General features: G+C 62.9%; 1 protein-coding gene across 2 annotated transcripts in view; it reads right to left on the bottom strand.

Annotated features, from left to right (window-relative positions):
• Window positions 1-1,037: 1,037 nt before the first annotated feature.
• SBK1 (SH3 domain binding kinase 1) overlaps window positions 1,038-23,792 on the bottom strand; it is a 41,335-nt gene continuing 18,580 nt past the window's right edge. Inside the window, exons 1-4 of one of the 2 annotated variants that reach the window (XM_056138841.1) lie at window positions 16,903-17,166; window positions 5,362-5,594; window positions 3,485-3,687; window positions 1,038-1,880 (exon numbers count right to left, since the gene is read on the bottom strand). In XM_056138841.1, coding sequence (XP_055994816.1) covers window positions 1,056-1,880; window positions 3,485-3,687; window positions 5,362-5,587 — 1,254 coding nt within the window. In that variant the 5' untranslated portion in view covers window positions 5,588-5,594; window positions 16,903-17,166 and the 3' untranslated portion in view covers window positions 1,038-1,055. Of the gene's footprint in view, window positions 1,881-3,484; window positions 3,688-5,361; window positions 5,595-16,902; window positions 17,167-23,792 lie in introns of those variants that run through there. The other variant, XM_056138842.1, reaches the window with a different exon arrangement.

A 23,792-nucleotide genomic window follows, 5' to 3' on the forward strand; every position in this document is an offset into this window, starting at 1 on the left:
TTGGGGGTTGACCGAGGGGGTCTAGATGCAGTCAGGGACACGCACAGCTCCAGGCAAACTGCGCTGACCGCTGCGCCCAGACACACACAGTCCTGACACTCACCCACCGTGGTGGCCTCAGGGGGCTGAGCAGACATGGGCTACGGGGACAGACCCTAACGCAACCCCGAGTGACACATCCAGCACAGTTTGTGTGGCTGCCCGAGAAGCGGGGCGTGGGGGAAGGTGACGTGTGGGCTGAGCGGGAGGAGTGAGGGTCCCTGGGGGGAGTCAGCCGGCCAGCAGGGGCATAGCCCCTTGTTTCAGCACCCGGGCCCCTCAGTTCCGGGAGGACAGTCTGCGGAGGGTAAGGGCTGGCAGAGCACCCCGTTTCCAAGGCCCTCCTGAGGGGCTCTGTCCTCAGCACAGTGTGTGGGGGAGTCACAGGATTCCTGGGGTCTGTGCGGAACCGCCAGCTGGAACACAGGCGCGCGCACACACGCGTGTACACACACACACACACACACACACTCGTGCTCACTCACACGCACCGCATCCAGACGTTTGCTACATTTTGCAGAGGCTGGGCTTGGGGAGACTGAGCTGCACCCCTGCCCTCAGCTCAGGGCCCCCTCCCGGGCCCTCCTCTGCGCCACCGCTCAGCTCCTTCCTGCCCAGGGAGAGTGGCCGGGAGGGCAGGCGCTGGGTCAGGTCGGGCTGATCTGCCAGGGGGTGCACGGGGCCAGGAGCGCAGGGTCCGGGGAGGGTGGGCGAGTCCAAGGGGCGCCGGAAGCTCCCTAGCTCCGGGTGTGTATCTGGGGGGGGATGCCTCTGAATCCTCGGGTCGCGGGGGCGCGGTTCCCCCTGGGCCCAGCCCCTGTCCTCCACCAGGGTCCGCGGTCGCTGTGGGGGGCGGGAGGGGGCTCTCCGCGGCCGGCCGCGCGGCCCGGCCAGTCCGCCTCCACCCGCCCGCGCGCGCGCGCACGCTCGCTCGGGGGGCGCTCGGTGCGGGGGCGCCGCCCCGCGCTCGCTCGCTCGCTCGCTCGCTCGGCCGGCCGCGTGCCGGGCGCCCCGGCTCACACGCAGATCTCGATGGCCGTGGCCAGCACCACCTGCCCTTTGCTCTTGTCCGGGCGCCCGTCCGTCCTGCCGGCGGGCCCCGGGGGCGCCAGGCCGGCGTCGGGCACCGGCACGGGCACGGGCACGGGCACCGGCCCGACGGCGGGGGGCGCGGGCCGGGGGCCGCCGCCGCCGCCGCTCTCGGTCAGCACCGTCCGCTTGAGCGGCCCGGGCGCCTCGAGGCGCAGCGGCCCGGCCGGCAGGCGGTCCCCGGGGGGCTTGCGCGCGCGGTGCGACGGCCGGCGGCGCAGCTCGGACGTGAGCTCGTGCCGCAGGAAGCGGAACACCTCCTTGGCCGGCCCGCGCCGCTCGGGTTCGAGCGCCAGCAGCCGCTGGAACATGCGCAGCGCGGGCTCCGTGAAGCGGCGCCACTGCGACGGCAGCCCGGGCAGGCGGCCGCGCTGCCAGCGCACGAACTCCTCGAAGAAGGCGTCGGCGCCCGACGCCGCCTCCCACGGGAAGTTGCCGGTGAGCACGCAGAAGATGAGCACGCCGAAGGCCCACACGTCCACGCCCGTGTCCACGGCGAAGCCGTCGGCGCGGCCCGCCTGGCACACCTCGGGCGCCGTGTAGGGGATGGTGCCGCTCACGCGCTTCACGCGGCAGCCCACGCGGCGCGTCATGCCGAAGTCGGCCAGCTTCACGCGCCGGCACTCGCGGTCGAACAGCAGCACGTTCTCGGGCTTGATGTCGCGGTGCACCAGCTGCCGCCCGTGCATGAAGTCCAGCGCCAGGCCCAGCTGCTGCACGCAGCGCTTCACCGTGTCCTCGGGGAGCCCCACCTGCGGGCGGCAGGGCCGGGGCGGCGCTCAGGGGCGCCCGCGTCCTCCCGCGGGACCCCCGGCTCCTGCTTCCTCACCCCCTCCCACTCCTTGAGCCTCCGGGCGCCCCCGCTCTCAGACCCTGCCTTTGCCCCCACCAGTGGTCACTGTGGCTCGGGCTTTGTCCAGCCAGCCCTACTGTCAAACCCAGTTCCTCCTGGCATCCCCCCCCCCCACCCCGCAGTCCAGGGCAGCTCCTGGGATGGCCCAGCCACCTCCTGCTCCAGGCCTTCTGGACAGCGGGAGAGAGCCCCACGGGGACCACCCACCTCCCCCGGGGGGGGGGGTCCTCCTGGACAGTGGGGGAGAGCCCTACGGTGACCACCCAGCTCCTCCCGGGGGCCTCCTGGACAGTGGGAGAGAGCCCCACGGTGACCACCCAGCTCCCCCCTGGGGGCCTTCTGGACAGTGGGAGAGAGTCCTTGCTGTGACCACCCAGGTCCCCCTGGGAGCCTTCTGGACAGCGGGAGAGAGCCCCACGGTGACCACCCACCTCCCCGGGGGGGGTCCTCCTGGACAGTGGGGGAGAGCCCTACGGTGACCACCCAGCTCCCCCCGGGGGCCTCCTGGACAGTGGGAGAGAGCCCTACGGTGACCACCCAGCTCCCCCCGGGGGCCTCCTGGACAGTGGGAGAGAGCCCCACAGTGACCACCCAGCTCTCCCGGGTGGTCTCCTGAACAGTGGGGGAGAGCCCCACGGTGACCACCCATCTCCCCCCAGGGGCCTCCTGGACAGTGGGAGAGAGCCCCACAGTGACCACCCAGCTCCCCCCGGGGGCCTCCTGGACAGTGGGAGAGAGCCCTACGGTGACCACCCAGCTCCCCCCGGGGGCCTCCTGGACAGTGGGAGAGAGCCCCACAGTGACCACCCAGCTCCCCCCGGGGGCCTCCTGGACAGTGGGAGAGAGCCCCACGGTGACCACCCAGCTCCCCCCGGCGGCCTCCTGGACAGTGGGAGAGAGCCCCACGGTGACCACCCAGCTCCCCCCTGGGGGTCTTCTGGACAGTGGGAGAGAGCCCCACGGTGACCACCCAGCTTCCCCCCGGGGGCCTTCTGGACAGTGGGAGAGAGCCCTTGCTGTGACCACCCAGGTCCCCCTGGGAGCCTTCTGGACAGCGGGAGAGAGCCCCACTGTGACCACCCACCTCCCCGGGGGGGGGGTCCTCCTGGACAGTGGGGGAGAGCCCTACGGTGACCACCCAGCTCCCCCCCAGGGGCCTCCTGGACAGTGGGAGAGAGCCCCACAGTGACCACCCATCTCCCCCCAGGGGCCTCCTGGATAGTGGGAGAGAGCCCCAGCTCCCCCGGGTGGTCTCCTGAACAGTGGGGGAGAGCCCCACGGTGACCACCCAGCTCCCCCCTGGGGGCCTTCTAGACAGTGGGAGAGAGCCCTTGCTGTCACCACCCAGGTTCCCCTGGGAGCCTTCTGGACAGTGGGAGAGAGCCCAGTGGTGACCGCCCAGGGCTCCAAACAGGAGCCCCTCACCAAGTTTCTGTGCCTTGGCTGAAGCTGGCCACACAACCCCCCCCCCCCCGCCCTCCCCCGCCCGTCTCCCTCCCATACCTGAGGAGGGATGATGTCAAACAGGTCCCCAGCCGGCGCGTACTCCTGAGCGAACACGTAGCAGTCCTCCGTCTCAAACACCACATCGAAGACCTTGATGATGAAAGGGCTGGACGAGAGGCTGTTGGTGACGCTCACCTCCCGCAGGAAGTTCTTCAGCTTGGTCTTGCTCTTGTTCACGAACTTCAGTGCCATTTTCATGCCTGCAGGGGCAAGAGCCATGCTGAGGCCCGTCTGCCCGCGCCCCTGCACTGGACAGGCGCAGCCCTGCAGTCTGGTCTTTCCCTTCTTTGGGGGGTGGGGTGGTGTGGGGGCTTGGGGTAAGAGGCAGGGACACCTGGATTACAAGGGAGGCGTGGCGGGCCTAGTGAGGAGGATTTGGCAAAGGTTCCACAGAGCGGGGCAGCCGGCAGCCCCTCCACTGCCGTCTCTCATTTTTCTTCTGACACACCTTCCACTTCGTGCCCTGCCTGTCTGGCCCCCCAGCTCCTCCGGGGGAAGAGAACAGTCCAGCAGGACCGGTTCTCTCGTGCCCTGCAGGGTTCCCAGAGCCGTCGGCAGGTGGCGCTGCTGGACACATGCTTCTCAGCCCGGGAGTGAGACTCAAGCCACCAGAGGCAGGACCCTGGCATGCAGGGTCCCCTGAGACCAGTAGGAGCCACCTCGCACTAAGCTGGGAGAGGCCACTGAGCACCATGGGGGTTGGCCCCAACAAAACAGAACAAAACCAAATGCTTGCTCAATGGATGGATAAGAAGGAACTCAACGGGCCCAAGCAATCATAGTACAGCGGGTAGGGAGTTTGCCTTCCACGAGGCCGACCTGGGTTGGATCCCCGGCATCCCATATGGTCCCCCAGCACTGCCAGGAGTAATTCCTGAGTGCAGAGCCAGGAGTAACCCCTGAGTATTTCTGGGTGTGAACAAAAAAAAAAAAGAAGGAACTCAACAGGCCAGAGCCATAGTACAGTGGGGAGGGTGTTTGCCTTCCACGAAGTCAACCCAGGTTCAATCCCCCGGCATCCCATATGGTCCACATAAAAATAATTTAAAAAAGAAGAAATTAAACACAGAAGGCATCTGGGGATCTGTCCTCACTGGGGTGCCCCGCTGGGTACCGTGTCCCCAGAACACACACACCTCTAGCCCTCTAGTCCCAGCTCTTCAGAGTGACCCTGTGGGAGGGACACTCAAAAATCTAGGCCCAGAGAGGTTAAGTCTCCTACCTGAGGCCACATAGCAAGTGAACTGCAAAACTCAGGTGAGCCCAAGTGTACTGCTCCTGCCCCCGCCCAGGTCTGTGCTACTGCGGGAGCTGGTGCAGGTCTAACCTGGCTGACTGGGGCGGGCCCTGTGAGTCTCCCTTGGGAAGGCTGCAAGCTTCATGGCAAAGCAAGAAGGTTTTGGTAGGGGGTGCTCACCTGAGCTCAAGCCCCCTTGGCAGAGAGACCATATTCCCCATCTGAGAAATAGAGACAGCCAGGGGGTCTCTCCCAGCCCTTATGAACCTGGAGCCCAAATGACGTACCAAACACCATGGCCTGCCCACACCTCTCCTGGGTGCCACTGACCCATCATGCCCTCCACTGTGAGCTTCCTGCTGGCCACCTGCCCCACCCATGCCCAGCTATGTCCCTCTCCACGAGGCCATCTGCACTCACCTGTCCCCCTGAGGCCACCAGGCCACCTGCACTCACCTGTCCCCTTGTAGGCCACCAGGTCACCTGCACTCACCTATCCCCCTGAGGCCACCAGGTCACCTGCACCCACCTGTCCCTGTAGGCCGCCAGGTCACCTGCACTCACCTGTCCCCCTGAGGCCACCAGGCCACCTGCATTCCCCTGTCCCCTTGTAGGCCACCAGGTCACCTGTACTCACCTGTCCCCTTGTAGGCCACCAGGTCGACCTTCCCATAGGTGCCCTTGCCCAGCTCCCGCACGAGTTCGTAGTGTTTGGTGACATCACTGGCAGCCAGTGTGCGCAGAGTGAGGGCCTGCATGTCCTCCGTGAGCAGGGGCACCCCTGCACCCAGCCCAGGGGCGGCCCCGGGCCCACAGCACGGCAGGGAGCGGGGTGGCTCCGGCTCTGGGCAGCCCACGCTCATCTTCTCCCTGTTGGGGGGACAACACGGGGCGCACCGTCAGTCACCTCCTCCCTCTGAATGCCAGGACGGCCATGCCAGGGCCAAGGCAGCCACGAGGGAGAAGCGGCTCCCCCTTTCCCTGGGTTCAGTGCCAGGCGAGTGCTCCCCTCCCAGCGCTGTCCTCGGCCTGCCTCCTGGTGTCTCCTGTTCTCACCAGACACTGCCACAGAGGACATGTCATGTATCCAGGTCGCAGGAAGGCTGGGATCACCAGCACCTGCTTGCCAGGTGGTTTGCAGTTCGGAGGGCTCAGCACTGGACAAAGAAGCAAGACACTGTTGTCCTGGGAATCACGGGCAGTCAGGGGGCATCCTGTCACCCCTCAGCCATGGGCACCCCCAGGGCCAACACCACACCCGTTCGAGATCACACAGCTCAGGGGCGCTGCACCTCTGCGTGCCCTGTGGGGTGAAGTGGGGGGGGAGCCCACAAGCAGGTGTGTATGATGGCCTCTACAGAAGGCTCCAGAACCTTCTCTTGGCGCCGCCCCCCTCCTGCTTCCCTGTCACTTGCTGGCATGAAGGTTCAGACTGTGGTCCTGATGCTGTGTCTGTCTCCTTCAGGAGGGGCCCCGGGAGGGGGGGGGGCGTGAGCAGGGCGCAGCTGGCCCCACAAGCTCCCGGCGCAGACTCTCATCTCCTGCGCTGCCTTCCCTACCCTCCGGCACGACCCAGCCTCCCACTTGGCGCCGCCGCGAGGAACATCAGGAGGGAGCTTCCTGGCTTCCCACCCAGCCCGGCGGATCTCCATCTGCGCATCCTCCCGCCTCCTCCCAGCTCCTGTTCCCCACCCAGCCCCCTTCCCCTCCATTCATGAGCAGGGCCGGCTCCGAAACTCCCCAGACAGACTCAGGAACAGACGACGCCAGAGAACGGAATGGAGCCCGCAGACCCAGCCACGCGACTGAGTCCCAGTGGGCTGGGCCATCACCTCTGCTACAGCTCCTGTGAGGTGGGGAGGACCCTCCGAGGAGGACCCTCCCAGCAGAGGGGCAACCCTGTCTGCCGCCAGAGGTCCCCGTGCCCCCAAGTGCGCCCCCCAAGTATCTGTAGCTGTTCCTGCTCGTGCCCCTGCTTTGGTCTCTTCAGCCCAAGAATAGGTGCCAGGCTGGGCTGGGGTCACCTCCATCCCTGGATCTGGGCTTGACAGTGCTCTGGCCCCGGCCCACACCGCATGGCCTGTGTCCCACCTGCAGGCGGCGTCCAGCTGCTCCTCACGCTCCCGCTCCATCCCTCCTCCTCTCTCAGGGTCCCAGATTCCCGCAGTGTCCCCATTTGACCCATTAAACAGGCAGAGTCCCCACCTCTGCTCCCAGGCCGAGGTCAGACCAGATCCAACTCTCCCTCCCGCTTCCTAGGGTCCAGTGTTGGGGGTCTCCATTGCCATTTCTGGGTGGGGGTGGGGGTGATGCAGGAAGTGGCCCTGCGGGGTGCCTCTGACCCAATTCTGGGGCAGGGGACACAGCGGGGCGCCACAGCCGGCACTGGCCTTGGGGCTCCGCAGCCCTCGGCGTGGCCTTCATCCTGACGTGTGCCACTTTCTCGCTGGGTGACCTTCAGCAAGTCGCAGACCTCCTCGGGGTCTCAGCTCCTGCGGTTGGAAGACGGAGAGGACAGTGCTGGGTGTGCAGGGGCCGAGAGGGGGCAGAGGTGGCTGAGGACACCGGACACTGCCCCAGGTGGAAGTGCCTTTTGTTGAAGGTGGGGGTGCAGCTTACTCTGGTGATTCTCAGCCCTGAAGGCCGGTGCTCACTGCAGTGTGCTGGGGGCCGAGTGGTGCCAGGAAGGGAACCCGGGGCCTCATACATGCCAGGCGTGCGCCCCAGCCCCCAGTCAAGTTGGGGTTCTTGCACTTTGTCCAGATCCCTGAGAGGTCAAACGCGCCCCGTGGGACCCAGTGAGAGCTGGCCCTGGTGCCCCTTTCCCAGGCGAAGCAAGAGTTCCCATACCCCAGGACGCTTCTGTCTGAACTGTCCCCTGGGGCAGTTGGTGGCACTGCTGGTGCCTCTGCTCACAAGAGCAGCCGGCACGGGACAGCTCCCACTTGTGTGCAGAAGGGTGGGGGTCGCCCCGTGTGGATGACCTGCATTGGGAGCCCCAGGACCCCACGTGCCCTGTACCTGGATTGCTGTGTGACCCAGGTGGGGGCGCGTCACCGAGTCCTCGCGGCAGTGGCTCTTGGCTCTGTTGGTGTGTGGGCTAGGATTGTGGGGGAGGGGGCCCCAGCAAGGGGAGCATGGAGACTGATGAGCCTCCCCCACTTCCTGTTGGCGGTGGCTAAAGTTGGCTTTGACTCCCATGAAAATCCCACTCACCGCGTCCACGAGAACTCGGGAGGGGCTGGCGGTTGGCAGTTAAGGCCAATCCGCTCTCTGTGTGCCAACAGCGCTATGCCGGGGCCCTCGGCTCCCCAGGGGATGTGAACAGGAAGGGTGGCAGGCAGTGCCCGCGAGCCTCCGTCTCTATTTGCAGATGGCTCCAAGCCCTCCGCGATGGGCTGCTGCTAGTCCCCTGTCTAGGGGGGAGTCGCCTGTTTTGTGTCATGAGAGCCAGAAGCGAACCTCCATCGTGAGAAGCTGCCGGGCTCCAGGCTGGTGGTGGCTGCATGCAAGGGAAGCGTCCGGCAGGCAAAGCAAGAACGGAACCTCCATCATCGGTCCGAATGGCTGCAGATGGCCAGCAAAAGCCGCCCCGGTGACGAGGGCGCAGGGGGGCGGGTGGCAGTGTGGCTGCAGGAGGCAGAGGATGGCGGGACTGGGAGGGGAAGGGCGAACAGCGAGGGTTCGCCCCTCGCGGGGGCTGCCAGGGCCGCCGTCCACCATCACAAGAAACCTGGGGGGGTGTGTCAGCTGCTGGTCCCCCCATATTTCAGGAGGAGACAGAGGCACAGGCTGCCACAACGTGCCCAGGAGCTGATGAGTGGCCCGGGCACAGGCTGGGTCCCCACGAGTGAGCGTGTCTGGAAGGGCTCCTTGGACAGTGCTCCAGGGAGTCCCTGGGGGTGATGATGGTCTTGCTTCCCCCACTCGGGCCCGTCCCTCAGCCCGGGCCCACTCGAGTCTTCTCTGAGCCTGGCTGGGAGGGCAGCGGGGCAGGTGGCTGGTCGCGGTGGGTCCCTGGAGAGTCAGAGATGGAATGGCAAGGGGGCGGGGCTCCAGCCTCCCACTTCTAGGTAGAGTGAGGACTGGAGTTTCTTTCCCTCAGCCTATGGGGTGGAGCCTGACCACCTGAAGCCAGAGACTGAAACCCATCAGACTCCTGGCAGGTTCTAGAATGCATGCTCTTCCTGCCAGGCCTCAGGGTCCTCTAGCTGGGGAACGGCGTTATCTCTCGGGCCACTGCATCACCACCCAGGCTGTGGAGCAGGCCTGACACAGGTCACCTGCCTGGTCACTGTGAGGGCTTCCGAGATGAGCCTGTGAGGAACGGGGACCCCTGGGTTGAACAGGCGGGGGGAACTCTGCTGCCAGGAAGGGGGTTGTCAGAGGATGGAGCCATGAAGAGAGGTGCAGAGTGGCACAATGGGGACACTGCGGTACACCTGACGTCAGGTGTGCCGCATGTGTGCGCGTCGGTGGACCGTTTTGGCTTAAGTCACTTTGAGTTGAGTTAATGCATCCTGATGTAGACAAGTAGGCCGAGGAGGTTAGTGATGCATTAGTGACAGCCCACAGACCCCAGAGGCTGAGAAAACAAAGCCCCACGTAACCAGGTGGTCGGAAAGACATCGGCCAGCATTCCCCAGGGGGGCACTGGAGTGGGGATCAGGGTGGCTTCCTGGAGGGGGTGATACCTGGAAGGCCCTTAAAGGGGGATTAATAATCCGGTAAAAGCTCCTTGAAAGGAAGCCCCATGCCTTAATCATCTTGCTATTCCTAGCTCTTCGAGTGTGACAAATGCTCGGTGAATAATTCCTTACGTGCTCGGGAAGTTGTGACTTTTTATATCTTGGTTTTCTTGAATGTAACTTTTTTTTTTTTGAGACACCTGGCGATGCTCAGGGGTTATTCCTGGCTCTACACTCAGGAACCACTCTTGGCGCTGCTCAGGGGGCCAGATGGGGTGGACAGAACCTGAACTGGCCGCGTGCTAGGCAAGCACCATCCCTGCTGTTCTGCCGCTGCTCTGGGCCCTTCCTGAACATGACTTTGCTGGCGAGGGTCCTGGTGCTCTGCTGAGGCATCACCAAGACCCGTTTCCCAGACATAGACCCTGATACTCAAAAACACAGAGCAAGCCGGGCACAGAGCGGGGTCAGGGAAGGTGCTGGTTCCCCCTGTCAGCCAGTCCCACAGAGAAGGGAACCCCCGGGGTGGGGGGCGGCGGGCAGGGCGGGAAGAGTGGTGACGGGGAGTAGGAGAGTCAGAGCTGACACTCAGGGCACCCGCGGGATGTCACACACAACTTAGCCCGTCCACTCTAACTACTGCCACTGTCCGCTTACCCAGGAGGGCCTGGAGGCCCAGAGCGGGCAGTCCCTGGCTTGAGATCACCTGGAGAGGCAGGATTCACTTCTGGGTGTTACCAAGCCAGCGGTGGGAGGGTTTGTGGCGAAGCTTCGCCACAAACCCTCCCACCGCCTCGGGCACGGTGTGGGAAGGCGTGTGCGTTTGCTGAAGCTTCTCCCGCACTGGACTCAGAGGCTGCCGGGGCCCCTCACCAGGTCCTGGGGCACACAGACCCAGCCTGGGGTTTCTCTGCTCCTGTCGGTCAGTCAGTGGTTCGGGTGGCCTCCCTGCCTTCAGCACCATGGCGTGGACAGCACCCCACCAGCACCAAGTGCCTGAGGCCAGCAGAGGGACTGGATGCAGGCCCTGGTTTCTAGGGCTGGAAAGCTAGCAGGCTACAAGTGGATTGGCAGTAAGCCCCCGGCCCCCCTTACCCGTGGAGACCCTCTGCAAGATGGGGTTGAGGCCCAGACAGGCGCTGGGTTCTACCCGGACTGACTGATGGTGTTCAATGTGTAAGACAGTTTCAGCAGGGGCTGGAGCAATAGCACAGCAGGGAGGGCCTTTGCCTTGCCCGCGGCTGACCCGGGTTCGATTTCCAGCATCCCACATGGTCCCCAAGCACTGCCGGGGTAATTCCTGAGTGCAGAGCTAGGAGTGTCGCCTGTGCATCACCGGGTGTGCCCCCAAAACGAAAAAAAAACCTAAAACAACAACAACAACAACAACAACAACAAAACAGCCTCAGCAGGAGACTCGAGATGACAATCTGAGAAGTTGGAACCACGTACTGGGCTGGGCAGGTGCCTCCAAACACCCCGGCACCCCGACTTCTCACACTGATGGAACACAGGGAGGGGGGACCCAGGAGACAGGGTCCACCAAACCAGCAATGGAGCACACGTGCGTCATGCCTGTCATGGATGCCTGTCTGGGACCTGCTGATGGCTTCCGGTTCCCTGGCCGCACAGGGCCTCTGTCGCGCTGTTCCCTGGGCGCACGGGGGACACGACCCTGGTCGGCCCGTGCCCGCAGCTCTGGAGGAAGTGTCCCACCACCTGGGCGCTCCCACCTGTCTCACTGCTGTGGGACCTCGAGCCTGGCCAAAGCCAAGTGGACAGTGCTTCCCCCAGCACTGTGCCCCACTCGCCCCGACGGGCCCCTGAACCTGTCCCCTTCCTTCTCTGCTCCACTCTCTGGGGTCTTCCCATTGCTCCCAAATGGCCCACTCCCCCCAACCCACTGGGAGCTACTCTGTTCTCTCGCAGAACCTCACGTACCCCCCATGTCCTCGAGGCCTCCCGGTGACACCCACCACACTCCCCGTACCCTCTCTTCCCCTGGAGAGTGGCTGTGTCCTTTCTGGGGTGTTACGTAATCCAGGCTGGCCTCCTTGGCGAGAGCCGTCCAGTCACTCCCCGGGGAGGGCAGGGATGGGGCAGAGGGACCGTGGGAAGCGGCTTGCACGCGGGACCTCCGGGCTGGAGAGTGAAGGCACTGGGAATCGGGGGCAGGGAGACCAGCGTGGCGGGCAGGAGCAGTCCAGCAGGGTCCCTGATTTCCCACAGCCAGCGAGCCTGTGCCCAAGAAAGTGGGGGACCCCTCCTACCCCCAGGTGGCACCCCTATGTTTCCCCTCCTCCCCTCAGCCTTCCTCACCCCGGGGTGTTCCCTCTTGCTTGCTCTCAGGGAGGAGGGCCCAGAGCCCAGCCCTGGACCCCAGAAATTGAGCTGGGTGCTGGTCAAGCTCCCGCCACAGCCGCTCCCAGGCTGCCCGGCAGCACCCCACAGCCCCGCCCGGCCCTCACATTGCAGGGGGTCTGGATGCTCAGCACCGTTCCCCGGGACACGAGCCTACCCACCCCTCAGTGCTGCCACATCCAAAATCAGGGTGTAGGGACCCTCAAAAGACTCCAGACCAAGCCCCCATCCCCATGACGCCGACACATTCTGCCTCAGTGTGCCCGTTGGGAAGGGCCAGAAGCCCCTCGCATAGGGTGGTCCTGCGGGCCGACGGGACCTGCCTCTGTGTCCCACGGCTGCGCCATCGGCCTGTCCCGGGTCTCGGCCGTCAGTGGGGCCCTTAGGCTCCGGGGTCCCGGCCTGGCTCTGTGCCCGGGAGGAGGTTGAGAAGAGATGCCCTCGTCCAAGGTCAGGCTGTGGAAACCGAAGCACCCCTGCCCCACCGGCAGCACTGGGGGCTCCCCGCACCCGGCCCCAGCCTCAGCCTCCCCACTGGCTGGTGCCGCCTGGCCCTCCCGGGCCGTGTCCTCAGCATTATTAATAGCCTGTGACGTGCCGGCCAGCAGCTGGTGCCCAGAGCTGCCCTGGCTCTCGGCCCCCTCCCCAGAGAAGCCACGCCCTGCCAGGGACCACGAGGCAGGGAAGGGGAAGGAGCCCCAAAGGCTGGTGTCTTGCTGAGCAGGGTGACAGCAGGGCAGGGTGACAACAGGGTGACAATAGAGAGCAGGGTGACAGCAGGTCTGGATTCAGCAGAGAGCAGGGTGACAGCAGGTCTGGGTTCAGCAGAGAGCAGGGTGACAGCAGGGCAGGGTACTGACAGCAGGATGACAGGAGCAGGGCTGGCCTGACTGTCAGGGCCCTGGTGGGACCCCGGGGATGGCTAGGGGTGCAGAGGCCCCGGAAGGGACAAGCCCCCATGCCGGTTCCCACTGAGGCGCAGGGACACCTGGGCCCGGTGTCCCTCTCCTCAGTGAGCCGGGCAGTTCCCGCCAGGGCAGCCTCCCACGCTGCCCAACAACCCATTCTGCTGTCCCCAGGCCCACGGGCAGCTCAGATCTGGCCCTGGAAATTGGGGGCATCACGGTGCAGAGCCGGGGCACCCAGGAAGCAAACCCCCAGCCATGTGCTCAGGGCCAGGTCGGGGGGATGCGTGAGGGAGTTTGGGCAGGGGGTGGGGTAGGGCAGGGGCCCTGGAAATGTGGGCTGGGAAACACGGAGCCCCGGGAAGCCTGTGGCTGTCAGGTGTAAGTGCCTTCCAGGGGACCAGAGTGGGGGCACGCGGGGCATGCTGGGGGCAGTGAGGAGGCTCAGTGATGGGCACGGGCCGAGCCAAAAGGGGTGGCGGTGTCCCCAAATCCAGACCTCAAAGCGCCCCAAGGTCAAGCCGTGAGGGAAGGGACTGCCGGAGCAGCCCCTAGAGGGAGGGGGAGGACCATGTCAGGGCTCCAGGGAGAGGCCCTGGACAGAGGGGGCCTCCCTGAACCCCGGCCCCACTCGCTGCCCTCTGGTCAGTGCTAACCCAGCTCTGGCATCAGACTGGGGGCCTCGACTCTGTACATGTCCAGCCTCCCAATGGGGTCTAGAGGTTCTCACTGCTGTGGCTGTAGCTGGGGTCTGGGCTGGCAGGCACCCCCGGGGACCCCCTGAGGTCACTGGGTAATGCCAAGGTGCTCTGGCTATGGTGGGGACAGGGTCTAGCAGACCCTGGGTGCCGCCCTGTCATGGAGAATTGGTGGGTGGAGACCCCCCTCTATGGCCCCTCGGGGACACTCTCTGCTAAAGCCATGTGGAAGATTGCAGGCCTGCCTGATGCGAGAGCAAACATCCCACACAGGCAGGGACTGCTCAAGGCGGGTCCCCGGGCTCCTCACCCCCCACAGAACCTGGGTGACAACTGCCCGCAGGCCCACTCCAGAGCCCGGGCAAGGGTGGCACACGGCCCAGGTGGCCACCCGCGGGGAGGGGGAGGCCTGTGGTGAGGGGGGCGTGGCGAGGGGCTGGGCACCAGGCGGCCTCGCCAGACCCAGCAACCTGTGGCAGCTCCCATCCTCCCAGGGCTAGATGAGAAAATGGGGTGCAGTGTCCAGTTGGCACCGACACGTACATGTGCCCCCGCCCCTGACTGCAGAGATGGCCACTGACCCGTGGGGGGCTGGGCCGGTGCCTGCACCCCTGCCCAGTCCAGACTGTGGGACCGCAGGGGCCGACCAGGAGAGGGGGTGGCTTCGCTGGCCCTCTAGACTAACCCACTTGGCTTCTGGGAACCTCAGGGGTGTGGGCCTTGAGGAGCCCCTGGGGCCACCAGACACTGGAGACTCACCCTAGCAGGAACCTCTAGGAATAGATGTGTAAGGATGGGGTCCTGAGAACTCAGGTCACCCACGGTCACAGGGGCACTACATGGTCACAGGGGGACCCCATGCTCACTGGGCACCCGAGTCATAGGGAACCCCACAATCAGATGCACCCCACGGCCACAGGGACACCTCATGGTCACAGGGGCATCCCACGGTCACAGGGACACCCCACGGCCACAGGGACACCTCATGGTCACGGGGCACCCCCACGGCCTCAGGGGCACCTTTCCAACCCTGAAGTACTATGCAGTGCTGTCTCTCCAGTTGCAGCCCAGTTGCAGCCTGCGGGCCCTGTCCCGGTGGCTGGGATATCGTGCTGGCCCCCGCTCCTCTCCTTGCCCACACCCCGGCTTAGTGCTCAGGGGCTGTGGGTCTTCCTGAACGGGGCACCTGCCAGGCACCCACCTCCCGCCCGGCCCAAGCTCACGAGCTGCTGGGCCATCCCAAGCGGTGAGGACAAGGAAACAGCTCGGCGCTCAGAGAACATTTTGTCCAGTTCCTCGCGGGTCACACAGGGAGACTGAGGCCCAGAGAGCCACGTTACTAGCTTGGGGAAGGCGTGGTGGAGGGCAGTCACCAAGACCTGGAGGTAAGTCTGTGGACATTTTTGCTCCTGAGCAGGTGGGACCCTCAGAAGGGGCCTGGCACAGGGAGGACCAGGACAGGAGGACCAGGCCTCCGCCTCGGTCACAGCGCCGCAGTCTGACGGAGGTGACGGTGTATGGCATGTTCTCATGGGGCTGAGGGAGGCAGGGGGCGCCGGGGACACAATCCCACTGGGATGAAGGTCAGATCAGGTGCAAACTCTGGGGCAGAGGCAGATGCCTGCTGGGGAGGTCCCTGCTCCCATACAGACGGGCAGGCCGGGAGGGACCCAGGAGGACCTGGGGGTGAGCGCCCTGTCTAAAGGTCACTCTGGCTCTGGCCTATTGCCACATCATCTGACTCTTTCCAAAGGATGCAAAAATCAGCATTTATATACGAGATCGTTTTTCCCCCAGCACCGGCAACAAAGGGAGGCACCAGAACAAACACCACAGCCACAGACGCGCCTGGACGCGGCCCAGCACGTGGAGGACACGCCACAGTCTCGCTCAGGAGGCCCTTCCCAGAGGGAGCCCTGAGATGGGGGGGGGGGCGGGTCGCTTAGGTGAAGGACCTTCCGGGCAGTCCCTCGTGCTAGGGACCTAGAGGAGGTCTGAGGAGCTTTGCAGTTTGGGGGGGATTGGGGGGGCATGGGACCAGATGCAGACAGGGAGGGGCGAAGAGAGAAGTGGAGGGTGGGAGGGAGGAGGGGACATGTGGGACACGCAGAACCTTGACACCTGGAGTGGGGGGGGGCCCTCTCGGGGACACTGCTCGCCAGCCACCAGGACCCCCTTCAGAGCCTGCCGGCACCCAGACAGGTCTGGGGAGAAGCTTCTCCAGGCCCACACACCCCGCCGTGCCCACTGGGAGGTGCCCAGTGCCACCCAAGGTGACTGGCAGCCTGGGCTGAGGGGGGCTGCTCCCCCGTCTGGGAGCCTGTAGGAGGGTCGTTGAGGGCAGATCTAACCCCCCCCACCCCTGACATCGTCTCCTGGGTTGGGGGCAGCAGCAGGTGGATGTGGGGGCACTCGGTGCTGGAAACGACGGGAAGAGAATTGCCCCCCCCACCCCGTGTCCCCCAACTCTTCAGCAGAACGGCATCCGGTGCGTCAGGGGTGGGGACGAGAACAGGGCAGCTGGGCCCAACCAGGCAGGACCTGGGCCCCAGAGCAGCCCCAAGGGGCCAGGCCGGGCCTGGGGACAGGGCGGGGTGGCGGAGCCAAAGGCGGGGACACCATCTAAAGGTCTGCAGCGGCAGGAAGGCAGGAAGCCTCCTCTGCTGGGGCTCCCCCAGCGTCACTGCCTGCCTCAGACAAGGGGGTGGGGGGGTACCCCGACATCCCATAGTGCTCCCTCGGCCAGAGCCATCCCCATTCAGAAAAATCAGATGCAAAATTTCAGGGTACAGCATCCAAGGGGCCCTCATCTTCCGTGTACTCAGGGCTGGGAGCTGGGGTCTCACTGGGGTGGATGCTGGTTGGGGGAGGGCGGACAATGGCCCCGGGGGGAGGGGGGTGTCGGGGAGTCTGAGTATGGGGGATTCACTGGCCCAGCCAGAGGCGTGGTCCTGGGTCAGGAGCAGACTCTCCAGGGTTTGTACAAGGGGACAGCAAGGTGCACTGCCCAGAAGGCTCTTTAGTGGAGGCTACCTGCCCCCGGGGCCTCCCTATGGGAAGGACCTGACCCACCCTGAGGCTGGACTGGATGCGCACCCCGACTTGAGCCCTGGAGTCAAAGAAAATCAGAGCTTCAAACACACACACACACACACACACACACACACACACACACACACCCCTCTTGCCCGCTTCAGACAAAGACAGACAGGCTGCAGCCCCCCCACCTGTGGGCACCCCCAATTCCTCGGGCGGGGGACTGGAGGGGGGTACATACACGCCAAGAACGACGACGAAGAGCTCCAGCTGGGGGGGCTCCGCACCTTCTCCCCCCTCGGTGGTGCGGGGGGCGCTGGGAGCGGAGCCCGAACCCCGGGGCTGGGGTGGGGGGCGGGGAGGGGAGAGGCGGAGGGGGCGGCTCCTCCAGCGAGACACAAAGAGACGTCCTTCAGCCCGGGCTCCATGGCTACGGCGGGAGGGGCCGCGCGCCGCGACTGGCCCACCTGCGGCCCGGGACCCCGCTTACCTGGGCTGGGGCCGCGGGGACGCCGCGGCGGGGGGTCTCGGCGCCGTCTCGGTTCCGTCAGCCCGGCCCGGGGTGGGGGGGCTCAGGGCGCCGCGACCATGGGCTGGGATGCGAACGGCGCCGCGGGGGGCTCGGGCGCCCCGATCCTGCAGCGCCGAGGGGTCCCGAGGCCTCCTGCCGGTGCGGGTCCCGGGGTGCGGGCTCCCGGGGCCGGGGGGCGTCCGGGATCGAGGGGCGTGCGGAGCCGTGTCTCGGCGTCTCGAGGTGTGCGGCTGCAAGGGGCAGGGTCGCGAGCGGGGGTCCCCGCGGTCCCTGCCGGGAGGGCAGGCAAAGCGTCCCGGGGGCCCGGATCGGTGGGGTGGGGGCTTCTCGGCGCCGCAGGGTGGTCGCTGGCTTCTGGATGCGGAGGAAGCTTCCGCCTGCCCGGGGGCGAGCGCTCTGCGGGAGCTGCAGGGGTTCCCGCTTTCCTGGGACAGGGGGTCCCCGCGCCGCCCGGCCGCGGGGTCCGCCGGCGGGGGCTCGCGGAGGGCCCTCAGCCGCTGGGGGGCTCGGCCGCCGCCGCCGCGAGCAGCCGGGCCCTGCGCTCGCGGGCCCCGGCCTGGTCCGGGCAGTGACTGCGGCTCCGGCTCGCGCTCCGCCTGGTGCTCGGGCCCCGGCCCCGGCGCCCGCCCGGGCTCCGCTCCATCGCGGCCTCGCGGCTCCGCCCTCCGGCCCGCGCGCACCTGCCCGCCGGCCCGGGCTCCGCCCCCCGGCGCGCGCGCCGCCGCCCGCCCCTTTGTCCGCCCCGCGCGGCGCGCGCGCCCGCGCCCCCGCCCGCGCGCCCCCGCCGCCCCGCGCGCGCGCCCGCCGCCGCCGCCGCCGCCGCGCCCTCCCGCGCGGGCGCCCGGGGAGCCGCTCTCGGGGCCCCCACCCCGCCTTCCGGCCGCGCTGGGTCCTAGCGCCCGTGGGCTCCGGGTCTCGCCGCCACCCCCATTTTTCTAGGTCAGAGCCCACGAGGGGACGAGAACGAGGTTAGGAGAGGACCCCGGGGGAGGCTGAGAGTGTCACCTGGTCCAGACTCTTGAACCCGGAGGGACCGCGCTGCCCCAGACTGTCCCAGTCTGTTCTTGGGGGTGCCCGTGTCTGCTTCTAGAAGGGAAACGGCCCAGGCCCGCAGTGGGCTGTGTATCGATGGACGCATCCTTCTGTCCGTCTGTCAGGGTGGGCTGTGTACTCATGAATGCATCCTTTTTTTCTTCTTTTTTGGCTTTTTGGATCACACCCGGCAATGCACAGGGGTTACTCCTGGCTCATGCACTCAGGAATTACCCCTGGCGGTGCTGGGTGACCAGACCATGTGGGATGCTGGGAATCGAACCCAGGTCAGCCGCGTGCAAGGCAAATGCCCCACCCATTGTGCTATCGCTTCAGCCTCATGGATGCATCCTTCTGTCTGCCCGTCTGTCCATCCGTCTTATTCCGAGGTCTCCCTGACAGCTCCATCTGTACACGGAAGCCTGGGGCTGGAAGCCCGCGCCCACCCCGGTTGGTTTTCTGACCCTGCAGTAAAGAGACCAGGATTCCTGGGAGTCTTGGGGGTGCAGCTGGGATCAGGGTACCACCTTGGTGTGAAGAGGTCTTGTGGGTTTGAAACTGGAAGTTGAGGATGGAGTTAGGAGAGACTGAGCAGGCAACCTGGCCACGCTCCTTACTCAGGACAAAGTCCCAACACAGCTTCACCTTCCCAGCTTCTTCTCTTCTCTCAGGTTTTCTCCTCCCTGACAGGATTTTTGAACCCAGCTGCCCTGACCGTTTCTAGGATTTTTAGAGCCAGAGATGGAAAACTCAAGTACCTACAGGTCCCCGCAGATGACATCAGCATGTGGGGTGCCGGGCGTGGTGAAGAGGGAACACAGGAGCACAGTGGGCTGGGTGTGGGATGGCATTTTTCCAGGAAAAGCAGAGAATCCACAGTGTAATATAAAATCTAGCAGCTAGCTGTTAAAAAGTAATCCCTTGGCACTAGGGAGTTTGCCTCACGCATGTGGGGACCTGAATTCCTTCCCTGGCACCATAAGAACAAAATAAAAGTAATTCTTCAAATTCAGGCAGTGACTTGTCCCAGGACACAGGATGGCCTAGGTTTTTGTTTTTGTTTCTTTTTTAAAAAAAATTGTTGGGGGGTCACACCCGGTGAATAATTCCTGGCTCTGCACTCAGGAATTATTCCTGGGGTTGCTCAGAGGACCATATGGGATGCCGGAGATTGAACCCTGGTCAGCTGTGGGCAAGGCGAGGCCCCACCTGCCGTCCTATCACTCCAGCCCCTGGCCTAGCTGTTATGGGAGCATCTGGCTGTGGAACCCAGTTTGCTCATGAGAACACTGCCTGGTTCCCAGCGTCTCTTCCCTTCCTCTCTCTACACTCCTTTTTCTAGAATCTGAGTTCTGGGACCCTCAGTACCGTGAAGCACACGGTAGACTGGGTTCATCCTCTATATAACTCATGGCTCCCTCTGGGGTTAAAACTCCTTATCCCGCATTTCAAAGCCTTCTGCCTGGAGCGAGGGAGGTGCTCAAAGGGCTGGAGAACACGAGTCTAGTGAAGAACTGGGCACAGATACTTCATAGTCCTCTGAGCTCTGCTGGAAGCCACCCCGAGCACATGATCAGGAGTAGTCACTCCATAATGAACACCCCCCGAAAACCAAAGCCTTCTGCCTTCGGGGGCCTTCCTGCCTTTCTTCTCTGAGATCCCCGATTCCCCCATTCAGCCTTGAACTCACCAGTATTCAAGAATGCCTGCTTTCTCACGCTTCTGCCATATGCTGCTTCTGCTGCCTACAAAGAGGTCCCCAGACTACGTGGCCTATCACCCCAGTTCAGAGACATGAACTGCATGCAGAGAAAAATCCCGCAGTGCCCCCCACCTCTGCCTTCTCTAGGTGAACAAGCAGAAGGCACCCTCAATTGTACCTGAGGCTATGACAGCCTCCCCAGAGAGCTCCAATGGCAGGAAGTAACCTGGGGACATCGGTGGGGCATGGAAGTCTGTGAACAGTTTTGTAAATCACAATGCCTGCATAAAGAAAAGATGGTGAGAGTACACAGGGGAGGGCGTTTGCCTTTCATGCAGGTGACTTGGGTCCTATCCCCAGGATCCCAGTTGGTCCCCTGGGCACCACCAGGAGCAATTCCTGAGTGCAGGAGTAACCCCTGAGCAGTGCCGGGTGTAGCCCCCAAACCAAACCAAACTGAAACAGACAAAGGAGGTGCATCAGTAGTACAGCAGGTAGGGCACTTGCCCTGCATGTAGCACACCTGGTGAGCCGCTCCAGGATTGATGCCTGAATGCAGAGTCAGGAGTGAACCCTGAGCACTTCCGGGTGTGGCCTCAAAAGGAAAAAAATGGAGGGGGCTGGAGCGATAGCACAGCGGGTAGGGCGTTTGCTTTGCACGCGTTTGATTCCAGCATCCCATATGGTTCCCTGATCACCGCCAGGGGTAATTCCTGAGTGCAGAGCCAGGAGTAACCCCTGTGCATTGCCAGGTGTGACCCAAAAAGCCAAAAAAAAAAAAAAGAAAAAATGGGAAAAACAAAACAAGTTCACCCCCATCCACCCTCCAGCAGTACCACCAACACTTTCTCTGACACTTTCCCCTCCTACCCTTCCCTCTGCTGCTAATTAGCACAGCGGATTTCCCCATGCTGATCCTCACCTTGCCGGAAGCCTCTCTGAGCCAGGCCTTATTGGGCTTTGTTGCTGCGAAGAAACTAACGGAGGGGTGTGAGCTAGCAGGCAGGTGGGGGTCACGGAAGAGAGAAGAACATCTTCCTGTGTCTTAACAACGATGCCCAGAGCATCAGGACCTAGGAGACTTTCCTCTTTTCACAGACGGGGACAGTCATCTCCCTACCAACGGTGAGGGTAGAGTCAGGCCTTGAAACGCTCCCAGCCGGGATGATCACCAATAATGCTGCTCAAGGCCACCTCCCACGCCAGCCTTCCCTGATCTCTGTGCTGGGGATTTATTATTAAATACGCAATTAGCAAAGGTTTGCCAAAGAGCGTTGTAGGTCATCAAATCCCCACACACCCCCTGAGCTCTGCAGGGAGGCAAGTCCTGATCCCCAAAAGGAGCACAGCAGGCGGCTGCCATGAACATTGGAAGTTGTGGCTGCTGCCACTTTGGACCCCATGAGCTCTGGACCCAGCCCAGCCTGGAAGGAGAGAAGTCCAGATTAAAGTGACTCTGGGTCAGCTCAAAGGGTTGAACTAGAAGGGAACCTCAAGCCAGTCGAGGCATGTTTGTACAGGATATTTTTAGGAAGAGGGCACAGGGCAGAGATTCCAGATCCCGTGCAATGCTGAGTCGTACTGAAGCAACCTGGGAGGGGGTAGGTGAGCCCCGCGCCAACCTAGCAGAGTGCCAACAGCCGAAAACCTCCACACTCCACGATCACCACCATATTCCCAGCCGGACTCCACTGCTCGGGACAAGCCTCATCCAGAAATTAATCTATTGAAAAACTCAGATGTGCGGGTTTTCTGATTGAAATCTCTAGGCTTCCACAGAGTTGGGATGGGCTACTTCCCCCATCTCCCTGTACTTCCGGAAGCCTTGGTAGTCACACACCACACACACACACACCCACACACGGCCACCACCCAGTTAAAAATCTCCAGCTTTAACACCATGTATAAATTTTTAACTTCCTGGAGTGCACAGCAGTGCAACATCTCCAAATTCTACAACACCGATAATCCGTAGTAGTACTCCAGATTAGATGGGATGTGACACTGAATGGCAACCAATCCTGACTAACCAAATAGTAACACAGAAGGCTTAACCTGTCCCAACATGTTAGTAATCTCTTACATGTGGGCTTGATAGCTCCATGGTGAGCCACAACAATCTTCACTAACTTTCTTCTAAGGAAACATATTTTGATCTTTTAGCAAATTATTTGTAACAAGCAATATAAAATAACTTATTGAGGGCCTGCCTGCTATGGTTTGTGGCGGGGGGAGGCTTACGGAGTGGTTGGGAAATTTGAGAATAATTGTGATGGGAAGGTGTAATAGTGGTGGGGTTGGTGTTGGAATTTTGAATGTCTGTAACAAATCATCATGAACAACTTCGTAAACCACAGTGTTTATATAAAGTGGAAGGGGGAAATAAAATTAAAAAATGAATCAATTTTAAAAAGAAATAAAAGAAAGAGGGGGACAGGTCAGAAAACACATGGGAATGGCACTGCTATGGTGGGTCCATGGGTGTCCCAAAAGAGGCAAGGTAAAGGTAAAGGTAAAGGCCCTCCCGTTGATCATCGATTTGCTCGAGCGGGCCCAGTAACGTCTCCATTGGAGACTTTGTTGTTACTGTGTCTGGCATATCGAATACTCTCGGTAGCTTGCCGGGCTCTCCGAGAGGGGCGGAGGAATCGAACTCGGGTCGGCCATGTTGGCTGCTTGCAAGGCAGACGCCCTACCCACTGTGCTATCGCTCCAGCCCAAAAGAGGCCTGAGGACAAAATCATAGCCTGTGTGACTCACAGAGTCCTGCCGTGCGCGGGGACCGAGGTGGGGGTGATGACCAGAGAGGATTGTGGGGTGGAACTGAGAGGGGACGCGGGACAGACCTGCTGCCAAATGCAGAAAAGTTAGAGCCATGACTGTTGGGGGGGCGGTGGGCAGGGGGTGCTGGATGTGGTTGGCCGTGGAGACGCACCCCTGTCTCCAAATGCTGGGGTGTCTCTAGTGTCACAGAGGGAAGCCTCTGGGGCTCGGTGACCTGAGCGCCCTTTCCCGGAGTCACCGCAGGCAGACCGGGGCCAAGGGCTCCCCACTGGTTTCCGTGGAACCTTCTTTGGTTAGTTTGCTTTGGGGCCACACCGGCTGTGCTCAGGGCTTACTCCTGGTTCTGTGCTCGGGGATCACTCCTGGCAGGGCTTAGGGGACTGTGTGGGGTGCTGGGGGTTGAGCCTGTGGTACTTCAAGTGCAAGGCAAGGATTTAACTCCTGCGCTGTCTTCAGCTGGGAAATCTCAACATGGCGCTGCAGCCTAAGGCACTTGTTAGCTTCCTCCCTCCCTCCCTCCCTCCCTTTCTTCTTCTTTCCTTCCTCCCTTTCTTCTGTCTCCTTCCTCCCGTTTTCCATCTTTTTCTCTCCCTCCCTCCTTTTTTCCTTTCTTTTCCTTCCTTCCTCCTTCCTCCCTTCCTTCCTTCTCCTTCCCTTCTTCCTTCCCACTTTCTCCTTCCTTTCTTCCTCTCTTCCTTCCTTCCTTCCTTCCTTCCTTCCTTCCTTCCTTCCTTCCTCCCTCCCTCCCTCCTTCCCTTCCTTCCTTCTTTTTTCTTCCCTCGTTCCTCTCGTTTTCTCCTGTTTCTTCTTTCCTTCCTTTCTTCCTCCCTCCCTCCCTCCCTTCCTTCCTTCCTTCCTTCCTTTCTTCCTTCTTCTCCTTCCCTCCTTACTCCCGTTTTCTCCTTCCTTCCTTCCTTCCTTCCTTCCTCCCTCCCTCCCTCCCTTCCTTCCTTCTTTCTTCTTCCCTCGTTCCTCTCATTTTCTCCTTTGTTTCTTCTTTCCTCCCTCCCTCCCTCCCTCCCTCCCTTCCTTCCTTCCTTCCTTCCTTCCTTCCTTCCTTCCTTCCTCCTGACTTCCCTCCTGCATCTGACCCCTCTGGGCCTGGTTCTTGGAGGAGGATGGAACTAGAGCAGTGGCCGCCCCATGGCACCTTTTCCTTGACACCCAGGAATGCTCCTCTCTTGCCAGCTCAAAGTTTGTATCCATGGCAATGCTGCCTTTCCAGAGACAGTCCTGACGGGTGATTTGGATAGCAGAACCCAGAGATGAAACTTGGCTGTAATTTCCATAGTAACACAGAAGAAACGTCAGAAAACAAGTCTCCAGTGAC

The sequence above is a fragment of the Sorex fumeus genome, unplaced genomic scaffold, assembly GCF_029834395.1.
Source record: "Sorex fumeus unplaced genomic scaffold, SorFum_2.1 ptg000130l, whole genome shotgun sequence".
NCBI classification, from domain to species: domain Eukaryota; kingdom Metazoa; phylum Chordata; class Mammalia; order Eulipotyphla; family Soricidae; genus Sorex; species Sorex fumeus.